Genomic DNA, 11807 nt, shown 5'->3' with positions numbered 1-11807 from the left:
AGCAAACTTTATGCCTTGTTTTCTTTTCAAATTTAGCTGTTTCCTTCCATGTAAAAATTAGAATAGGTTTTATGAGGTACACACAGAATTATTTTAGGTATTTTATTTGAATTACATTGAACCTACAATTTATATGGGAGTGATGTAGTATTCACAAAATTAAGCTCCTATCCGTGATCCATGTCTGTTTTGAACTTCTTCAATCCTTTAGACAAAATTTAGGTTTCCCAATAAGTCTGAGCATTTTCTGTTAGATTTACTGGTAGTTATTTTATATTTATCGCTGTGTGAATTTAAAAATCAAGTGCAATATCTCCATGATCAATAAAAATGCACTTTTCTGATTAATAGAAACTCATGTTTCCTTGTTTTTAGTATCCTAGTATTGAGTTAATTCACTCATCTCACTAAGAATTTATCTGAAACTTCTCTAGGATTTTCTACATAGAGTATTATATCAGCCAAATGCATTGACAATTGTTGATTTTCCCATTCTAATTATTGATCTTCCACTCCTTCTGATATCTTTTTTCCCAGGTGAGGAATTCAGAAAAAGAAATCGAAAAGATTCTATAAAAACTTCTCCTACCCTTTAACTTATAGACATTGCTTCTCCCAACTAACTAGTATATCCAATATAACTAACTAGTAGTATAACAATATGCAGTACAACAACGTGGTAGATAACCTTTGCCCTTACAAAGCTTACGAATTAGCTAATTTCCCCCACTTCTTTGTTGGTGATACTCTACTATGAATATTCACCAAATTTTACCAAATACTTTTCTGTTTCTTTTGAGAACATAAGACTTATCTCATTTCATATGTTAATATGCCAAATCGTATCAATAAAAATTCCAATGTTTAAAAAAATTATTTTATTGGTAAGATAATTGTAAATTGATCTTGATTACTAATAAGAAATGGTTTTCCCTCATCCTGGTATTTCTTTCCTACATTAAAAACTTCAAGATAGATAACTGAGAACCCGTTTTATCCATGTCACTCATGCTGTGTCTACGAAGGTAGAACCACAAACCTGATTTACAGAGCTGGCAATAGCAGCCTGAAGAACCCTGCCCCTCATGGGAGCAGCCAGGATGCTGAAGGCCTTGTTCCCCTGCGCTCTGGAAGCATGACACCACTGCTCCCAAGGGTAAGTGGGAAAGCCTGTCTCCCTAAGTACCTAAGGTGATACGCTCTCCCTACAATGGCATCCTTGATGTCTCAACTATGTCAAACCTTGAAAACGAGACCTGAGATATTTCCTGGAGCTATCTTTGGCCTCTTCAATCATTTAATATATGGCTAGATTTTGTCAGTGAATCTGTATTTTTATTATGTTTGTGTCTAGATTCACTAGTGAGGATTCTAATTTTCCTAATAGTTGCATGTATGTGAATGTTTGCTTGACAAAATGAATTGTGAAATGCACTTTTGAGATATTAGAAAACAGTTTATAATTAGTTGCTTCATATGTTTGGTATTGGTTTGGTATTGGTTAGGCTTTTCTGAAACGCAGTTGACTATAGTGTTTTGATAAGTAGATTTAAGATAGTAGTTCAAATCATTGAATGGCTTTTTTTTAAGATTTATTTATTTTATTACAAAGTCAGATATACACAGAGGAGGAGAGACAGAGAGGAAGACCTTCTGTCCAATGATTCACTCGCCAAGTGAGCCACAACGGGCCGGTGCGCGCCAATCCGATGCTGGGAACCAGGAACCTCTTCCAGGTCTCCCACATGGGTGCAGGGTCCCAAGGCATTGGGCCATCCTCGACTGCTTTCCCAGGCCACAAGCAGCGAGCTGGATGGGAAGTGGAGCAGCCGGGACTAGAACCAGAGCCCATATGGGATCCCGGAGTGTTCAAGGCGAGGACTTTAGCTGTTAGGCCACGCAGCCGGGCCCCATTGAATGGCTTTAAATATCAATGTTTGGCCCAGACACAACGGTTGCTATCAGTCTCTATCCTTTTTTAGTATTCCATTTAAAACATAAATACTGAAAAATCTTCAAAAATAATCAAATTATATGTATTATATAAAGCATCATGTTTCAGTAACTCACCGTAATACAAAAAAAAAAAAATATGATTTATTTGTGTTACTGCAGAAATTGGCTAGAAAAAAGACTTTACCCAATCCTTTTTTAAAAGCACCAACTGAAAAGCAAAAGAAAACCCATTTTTTTCCAAGTTTGACAATTCTGGCTTATACAGCATATTATACAAGGAGTTAGTAAGTGACAAAAATGCTTGAAAACCTTTGTAAACACCTAAGCAGAGACTCAAATACAATATTCAAAGAGCATTTATAAAGCAACCCAATTGAAATGTCTGAAAATACATACAAACATATGAACAAGAAATTTACAAAAAGTAGACAGGCTTTAAAAATTTTTACATTAGACAAAATAATCAAATTCATGTGAAGTTAAAGGAAAATAAAACAATAAGTTTTAGGTTCCACTTTATAATTTTTTCCCTGAGGCAAAAATAAAAATAGAAGTCAACTGAGAAGGAGGGGATACGAGAATCCCCATGAACAATTAATAAGATTATGCACTACAGCTTGAAGGGAAGCTTAACTAAACAAAAGTGTGTTTTGTTTATCTGTTAACTGATGTTTCTATAAAGTGTTCATCAGTTCATAACCAGAGAAATAGTTACTGTTTCATGGAAATTACTCCAAACTGTGGATGAAATTCTCTAAACTGGGTATCAAGTAACAGCCCTTAAAATTCAAATTAATTCTGATAACAATGATTATACAATAATTTGAAAGTTTACTCTCTTTGGCTGAAGGTGAACATCTGTTTATTTGGTCACTGTTAGTAGTCCTTGCTTATTTTCTTGCTGGATTTTTTGTCCTTTTTATTTGTTGAACTCTATTTGGTATGGTTTCTAGGCATTTGAAGATAATGAAAATTAAAAATATTTTCTTAAAAATAATAATATTAAGTTTTTAAAAATAAAGGGAGAAAGTGAATCTGCTAAAAAGTTTCACAGTTAGTGAAAAGTTTCACAGCAATAACCCAGGGACATATATTCATTTTTTATATTGGGCATTGGTAGGCCAGTGGGATTATCTTGTCTATTTATTTTGCTTACATAAACCATTACCATGAACCTACTAACTTATAATATTTTCTTAAAAGGTAAATGTCCTGAATTTCTAAGTTTAAAGAAGCTATCCTTTAAAAATAGAAACAAAACATTTTCTAACCTCACAGTGAAACTACATATTATAAAACCTCTGAAATGCAATAAAGGATTGTAATGATCTTAGCTTTCTCTGTTGTTTCTTTAAACATTTTTTTGCAGTTTTTCAGCAAATTCAATCTAAAATCAGCATGGATAAAAATAATGGCACTGAAATAGCTGAATTCATTCTTCTGGGATTTGCCGGCCAATACAAGTCTTGGCTTATCCTCTTTATGGTATTTCTAGTGATCTATGTGACCTCCCTGGTGGGTAATATTGGAATGATCCTACTCATCAAGGTGGACCCTTGTCTTCACACCCCTATGTACTTTTTCCTCCAACATTTGGCATTTGTTGATCTCTGTTATACCTCTGCTATCACTCCCAAGATGTTGAAAAACTTTGCAGGGACAAGTCACTCCATAACATTCATAGGATGTATGGTGCAGCTGCTCGTCTACGGGAGTTTCGCCACAAGTGACTGCTACATCCTGGCTGCTATGGCAGTGGACCGTTATGTGGCCATCTGTAACCCACTCCGCTACCCGGTTGTCATGTCCCAGAAGCTCTGCATTCAGCTACTGGTTGGCTGCTATTTTATGGGTTTCCTGAATGGTTCTGTAAACACAGGCTTTACTTTCTCTTTGAAGTTCTGCAGATCCAATGCAATTAACCACTTTTTCTGTGATGAACCTCCACTCCTTGCCCTGTCTTGCTCCAACACTGACTTCAATGTCATGCTCCTGACAGTCTTTGTAGGGTTCAACTTGGTGTGCACTGTGTTGGTGGTCATCTTTTCCTACGTTTATATCCTGATTGCCATCCTTAGGATGTCTTCTGCGGAGGGGAGGAAAAAGGCCTTCTCCACATGTGCCTCCCACCTGACAGCTGTCACCATTTTTTATGGGACTCTGTCTTACATGTACCTACACCACCGCACCAGTGATTCACAGGAGCAAGAAAAAGTGGCATCTGTGTTTTACGGCATTATGATCCCCATGTTAAATCCTTTGATCTACAGCCTGAGAAACCAAGATGTGATAGAAGCCTTTAAAAAAGTAGGAAAGAAATGCTTCTAATTTGGACCCCAATTTTTAACTCGGCATGTTTTACCAAGCAAGGCAACAGTGCTATCTTATTTTTCAGGCTCAGAAGATGTAGCAAAAGGCATGACTTCATTGTGTGTGTGTGTGTGTATATTTATATGTGTGTTTATTTTATATCAATGCATACATATTATATCTATGTGTAGACATTTATATTTAATTATATGTATAGACATGCATTTTATATCTATGTATTATAAATGTATGGATACAAATATATGTAAATATATCAAACACATACTCATCCAGCAATAAAAAAAAAAAGTAGAGACCAGTTGTTCCAGGTCTTTTTCCTGGATCATTTGTCAGCTAAAACACAGGGAGGATTTGGTAGGAAGTTTAGCCATTTCAGCATCCACATGCATTTCGTGGCATTAGGTTGCAAATGCCAAATACATACAATTTATTCAAAGTCAAATCCACCAAAAAAAGAGGAAGAAAAATGAGCACTCCAACTGACCCAAAAACAGCAAGCAATGCTAGAATTTGCCAAGAAAAGCCAGAAAACAATTATTATTACTGAACTTGATATGTTCAAAAGTACTAAGCAGAAATGTCTGGTGCTTTAAATTTATACTTCATGTAAATAATCATGGATCAGACATGTGCAAAAAAATTATTAGTTAACATAAAGACATAACAATAGAAACTTTCCAAGATGGGAGAAAATAAATCAAAAAGGTAAATAAACAAACATTACTGAGCTGTGGAACATGTTCAAGCAGCTTTATGTACATGTAGTTGGAGTCCTTTAAGAGGAATAAAAATTAAGTTGACATTAAAAAGTATTGGAAAAGGGCCCAGCACGGTAACCTAGTGGCTGAAGTCCTCTCCTTGCATCTGCCAGGATTCTCTATGGGTGCCAGTGTGCATCCTGGCTGCTCCACTTCCCTTCCAGCTCCCTGCATGTGACCTGGGAAAGCAGGTGAGGATGACCCAAAGCCTTGAAACCCTACACTTGTGTGGGAGACCCAGAAGAAGCTCCTGGCTCCTGACTTTGGATCAGCTCAGCTCCATTGTGGCCACTTGGGGAGTGAATCAGCAGATGGAAGATCTTCCTCTCTGTTTCTCCTCTCTGTGAAATCTGAGTTTCCAATAAGATAACAAATAACCCTTTAAAAAAAAGAAGTGTTGAAAATAGTGATGAAAATCTACTAATTTAACTTAAACTATAAACCCACAGATTCAAGAATCATAAGAAACAAGCAAAATTTTCATCTAACATACAGCATAATAAAATTACTCAAGATCAGGAATAAGGTCATTAAGCACATTCAGATTCTAAGGACGAAAGACACACTCAAGGAAGCAGAGCAACATTTTTGAAGTGCTAAAGGAAAAAAATCCTTATCATAAACCAAGTAAGTTCATATCCATCCTTTTCTAACATATAAACACACCCTTCTGGTTAAAAAGTACCCAAATAGTATTCAATCATTTTGCCCCTTTTATTTAAGACACTGCCTGCATGACTTAATTCCAAAAATGTTGAAAGGCAAACAGGTTGACAATGTCTGTGACCATTATTCCCCACTGGAGTCAACATTGCGTGAAGGAAAAGACTAAACTTTTTATTTATTGATAACACAAACTTTCCTCAAGAAAGCACTTTGAAGACTGACTTGAAGTGAAATTGTCACTTACTCTGTTGTTGTAAGGTCTTTGACTGTAGGTATTTACTTATGAAGCAATTTGAAAGAATGAGAGATGCAAATAACAATAAGGAAAGCAGTTCAATTGACATTACACATTGTATACCAAAGTTGTGTTCTAACCAGAATCCATTCTATCTGAGGCCACTGATGTTAATAATAAGGTGTCTAATGGTTTATCAAATGGACACACTGTTTTTTTGACTACAGATAATGTCTTAAGCTGCCCTCTGACACCCTAGAGCTGTTGGTCGGAGACAAACAGGACACTGTGGATGTTGTCATTTTCTAAGGCTTCGTGGTCACCACAACAGCAGGTGAGGATTTAAAGCATTGTCGGAGCAATACAAATTTCCAAATAACCCAGCTTTGGACTTCACCAGCTGCTAGAACTGTCAGAAATCCTGCCGATGGGATTTCAGCCACTTTCCCCCAGAATCTTTTCATTCTACTTTTTATAGTTTACCCATTACAGATGGATTTTTTTCTATTTTTTTTTCCAATAGGAAATAGGAATCAATTTCAAAGGCACGTTGTGGACTGCATTCTTTCATTTATCTAACCCTTGCCTTGCTCCTTGAAAATTATCAAAGCAATTATGGGCTCTCTAAACATATTTTTTTAATTTTTTTATGAAAACTTCAATTTAATACAAAGCAGCTTTTAACAGATACCAAATAGGGTGTCAGAAGACCCATTCATAAAGGAAACCCAGGCTCTCTGAGGAAAATGACCCTGTACAACTTTACCATAAATGATCTGAAATTGAGGTAGCTTCATTCAGGACCAGCAGGCTAATTTAATGACTTATAATATAATGAAAGGCTATATCCATCTACAGAAATTGCATAATGGAGACTAGCATACCAAGAGGTGAAAATGCATTGCAGTATGCATCATTATACCTGAATAAAAGATAGAATCCTAATGAAACTCTTAAATATATCTTGATAATAGGATGCTGGACTTTCTATCATTATGCATACCTACAATGTCTATCATTGTATACACCTACAATGTCAGCATACACTTAAATAGCAGAATGATGGACTTGTGACTGTCACTGCTATTGAAAGACTATACTTACTGTAATCATAGGGGGGAACGTGAGGGGGAGGGAAAATGGGAGGGTAGAAAGGGAAATCCCAGAGTCTATGGTACTATATAATGAAAAATAAAATTTTTAATTGAATTTAAGTCTTAAAAAATAAACAAATAAATTGTAAAATATATTCATTCCAGGGCCTGGCATGATAACCTGGCTAAATCCTCTCCTTGTATGTGCCAGATCCCATATGGGCATTGATTCATGTCCCGGCTGCTCCACTTGACATTCAGCTCCCATGTGTGGGCTGGAAAAGCAGTAGAGGATGGCCCAAAGCCTTGGACCCTGCACCAATGTGGGAGACCAAGAAGAAACTCCTGGCTTCTTGCTTCCAATCAACTTTGCTCTGGCTGTTTCAGTCACTTACAGAGTCAATTAGTGGACAGAAAATCTTTTCTCTCTGTATATATGTCTTTCCAACAAAAATAAATAAATCTTTTTTAAAAAGATAAATTTACTCTAACCCTAATAGATAGTGAGTGTAAAGGGAAGCAGAAAATTCATAGAAAAAAAAATTTGCCCTAAAAACTATAAAAGGAAATGAAGAGAAGCAGGAACGGGGAGAAAGACTCCTTGATAGAAGAACTCTGGAACCCTAACAGCACCCATCCACATTCCAAAGTCATGGATGCTCTTCTCTCCTGAGAGACTGTCTATTGTAGGTCTGCAAGTAGAATCAAAATTGCTGCTATCACATATTAACACAGGTTTTCTATGTGCTAGCACAGAGAAACTGTATTCTTGCAGAACTTTGACCAGAAAAAAAGTTTCTACTTCCCATTATGAAGCACCTGTAGTGCCTGTTTGCAGCTTACAACAGTCAGAGCACTTGGACAACCTCTTTCAGCCACGTAACCCAGGGCTGGAACTAGGATACTTTAACTTCAAAGCCTGTACGTTTGACCAAAACAACACACACTTTTTAAAATGTAAGATAAAGTAACTTAGCTGGAATATTTTTTTCTGAATAGCATATCATTCCCCCAACACCTTCACTGAGGTATAATTTATATGGAGAAAATGAGCCATTCATTCTTTGATCTGTCCTTAGTCCTATCTTTGAGTAGCTTGCGCACAGTTAGCTCATGGGAGCTATTACACATATGTGTCCTACTTTTTGGTTGCCCTTGTGCAGGACTAGCACCATGAATCATTTTTTTTTGTCATGAACTCCCAGGTTTTGATCTTTCATGCTCCGATATTTAGAACAGCACAACCATCATTTTCTTGGTAGAGTCAACTTGAGCACTGTCTTAACTTACCCTACTTGATCATTATATTCTCCTATGTCTCTATCGCTGCTATTCTCCAAAGAACTCGTTAAAGTTCCCATTTGCAGCTCCTTCCTAACTTGCAGCTCCAGTTCAGCTCTAACAAATCCCAGAAGAACCTGAAAGTGGTCATATTTTATAAGAGTTGGTTCTTATGTTAAACCTTTGATCTACAGCTCAAGAGGCAAAGAAGTCGTGTAAACATTAATAGTAGTAGTAGCAGAGAGGAGCTCACAAGCCAGGGGCCTCAGTTCCAAACACAGAGCACATAGACGCATCCATCCAAACAAAAACATTTTAAAAGATGCTTCATCTTTTAATTGATCGGGATGATACTCTGCTGGCTCTGCCTTCAGACCAGAGAGGGTATACCTAAGAAGCCGTTGAACTTGACTGGACAATAAGATGCTGGACTATATGTTTGGTATATGCTTGCAATGGGGGAATCTCAACTGAACTTGAACTGTGGTTATGCAACAAGGTGGAGGAATCCACCATGGTGGGAGTTTTGGGGAGGGGTGGGGAGAATCCAAGTACCTATGAAACTGTGTCACATAATACAATGTAATTAATAATAAAAAAAAAGATGCTTCATGTAGGAGCCAGTGTTGATATGGATGGCAAAGCTGCAACCTGCAACATTGGCAGCCTATACAGACCCTGGTTGATATCCTACATGTTCCACTTCAAGTCGAAAGCTCTGCTAATGGCCTGAGAAAAGCACAGGAATTTAACTCCAGTGTTTGGACCCCTGCCACTCAAGTGGAACACCCAAAAACTCCTGGCTCCTGGCTTTGACCTAGTCTAGCACTGGCCATTGCAGCCATCCGAGGAGTAAAAAGATGGAAGATCTCACTGTCTTCCCCTTTCTCTGTAACTCTTTAAAATAAGTCTTTTTTTATGCTGATTTTTTTTTTAAATGCTTAAATCTTTTTTTAAAAAATGATGTCATTTTCTAACAGGTCCCAAAATGTGTTGAGCTTCCTAAACTCCTAACTTACAATAGTGTTTATTATATAGTTTCATCTTTTCATAGACATGAATTTATCTGGAGAAGCAACCCCTTCTGCCTCTCTTCTTAATGATTGCTCTTAACAGATTTTAAAAAATCATCAACCCCTTCTGCCTGACTCTCTTTTTAATGACTGCTCTTAAAGGATTTTTAAAAATCGTCAACAACAATGTCATTCCAGGAGGATTTGAAAGAAAGTGGAAAATTAACTATCAAGGAAAATTAAAGATGTAAGACAGAACTAATTGCACACTAGGAAAGTAGGAGCGTGTCTAAAAAAGTCGTTTCAGGGCTGGATATTTGGCACAAGAATCAAAATCCTGCTTGGGATGTCCAGATACCATAACACAGTGCCTGGTTCAGGTCTTGGCTCCTCTACTTCCAACCCAACTTCCAGCTACTGTATATGCAAGGGCCACAGGTGATGGCTCAAGCTCCTGGTCCTTGACACCCACATGGGAGATCAAAATGGAGCTCCTGAACCAACCCTGGACACTGTAAGTATTTGGACAGTGAACTGACAGATATCTGTGTGTGTGTATGTCTGTCTGACCTTCTATCTCTTCCTATCCCTTAAATAAAAGTGGAAAAAATAATTAACTAAATTTTTTTCAAAAAATAAAAAGACACTTGAGGTAGACTGGTCAAGGAGGAAAAAGAAATCGTAGGAGAATTTTCGTGATGGTCTATCAGTGAACAAAAACTTCAGGGATAGCCAGCAATAAGAAACTCTACAGGTTGGCACTGCGGCATAAGCAAGTTAAGTCACCACTTGCTATGACATCCTGTGACAGCACTGGTTCCTTTCCCTGATGCACCACTTCCAGCCCAATCACCTGCTAATGTGTCTGGGAAAGCAATAGGGGATGGCCCAAGTGCTTGTGTCCCTATACCCACATGATCGCAGACCTGGACAGAGTTCCACGTTCTCAGGTTTAGAGGGGTCCTGGCCACTGCAGCTAATTGGGAACCAGTAAATGAAAGAATTCTGTGTGTGTGTGTGTGTGTGTGTGTGTGTGTGTGTGTGTAACTCTGCCTTTCAAACAAATCAGAGAGAGAGAAATTCTACCAAGTATAAAGTGTTCATTTTATTAAAAATGTCCAACAGTACTTGGGTCCTTAGCCAAGATCTGAAGCCAGCTGGGATCCTGAAAGAGGGAGATGTAAGCTGGTCATCAGGCTGTCAGCCATGGCCAGAGGTCAGCTGCCATCCTCCAGGCATCCGCCTGGTTCTGCTCTCTAACATCAAGCCTGGCAGCATTCTGCCCCATCAGTGACACCGGCTGGCAAAACAAGGCAAAATGTCTCTTATTCCAACATCTCAAAATCTGACAGTTAGGTCAACTCTGAAAAATGTCAACAAGATTGGCTTTGTATCAACATTTCCCAGATGAAGTCCAGAGAACTTGCTCTCACAAGATGCTCAACAGGAAAATGATTTCAAGGGAAGGGTCGTTAGGCTTTGTCGTGCAGTATCCACTCCAAGCGATGAGTCACCTACAGCCACTGGGATCCTTCACACGCATGCCCAACTTGAGTCACCAGTGGCCTGCCTGGGATTCTCCTGAAGCTCTTGGGAGCTCTCTGAGTTGCCTCACCCTTTACATTACAAAGCTGGCAGGTACCCTGGGCAGAAAACAAAATAAGAAGTGGAGGAGATGCTGCAAGAGGCAGAGGGGGATTGTGCTGTAGGAAGAGTTCTTGACCATTGGCTTATGATGGCAAAGTGAAGTGTACCTGCCGAAGCGGGAGGTTTCTTAGATGAGAACAACAAGTAGGAAACAGAAGAGCCTCAGGACTGCCCTGACCTCACTGCCGACATTCTACAGTCACAGAAAACAGCACGTGAGACAGGTAAGTCAGATGAACATGGTGCGAAGCTGATTATGGTTCTGAAGATCAGGTGGCAGAGAGCAAACCAAAGAAAGAAGAGTCAGAAAAGCTTTGTCCCGTGGTGCAGAGCTGGAATGGATGGTTGGAGCTGCAGGCTTCAGTGGAGAACTCACGTTCTTGATGAATTGGGAAAATTCTGAAGAAGTTGCCCTGCTCCCTGTCAAGGCAGACAACAGCTAGTACCCACAGGTTGTCATTCCACAGGAATGCCACAGGTTGAAGTGGCATTCCTACCCCTCAGAGGATGATGACCAAAACGACGACAAAGTGAACTCTCCTGGGTACCATCCTTGATGCATACAACGGGATGGATCGATTCTAAATGGGGAGGGAAGAAGGTCTACTTAACACCTTGGAAGTGGCTTGAGAAGATGTGTCCTTTTTTTAAGATTTATTTCTTTTTTACTTGAAAGGCAGATTCACAGAGAGGAGAGACAGAGAGATCTTCCATCTGCTGGTTCACTTCCTAAATGGCAACAGTCAATGCCACTGGACCCTACATCCACATGAGCGACCTAAAAGAGTCTCCCGGCTCCTAGCTTTGGAGAAGATGTCATCCTAAA

At 38.7% G+C, this 11807-nt stretch overlaps 1 protein-coding gene across 1 annotated transcript; it reads left to right on the top strand.

Moving 5' to 3' along the window:
* The first annotated feature begins 3354 nt into the window (after positions 1-3354).
* On the top strand, positions 3355-4284 carry LOC101528314 (putative olfactory receptor 5AK3). The gene has a single exon (XM_004585517.2). It carries the CDS (start codon positions 3355-3357, stop codon positions 4282-4284), a length of 930 nt encoding a protein of 309 aa, XP_004585574.2.
* The last annotated feature ends 7523 nt before the right edge of the window (positions 4285-11807 follow it).

The sequence above is a fragment of the Ochotona princeps genome, chromosome 4, assembly GCF_030435755.1.
Source record: "Ochotona princeps isolate mOchPri1 chromosome 4, mOchPri1.hap1, whole genome shotgun sequence".
Classification (NCBI taxonomy): Eukaryota; Metazoa; Chordata; class Mammalia; order Lagomorpha; family Ochotonidae; genus Ochotona; species Ochotona princeps.
Note: the sequence above shows the minus strand (reverse complement) of the source record. Positions and strands in the feature narration are given on the sequence as shown.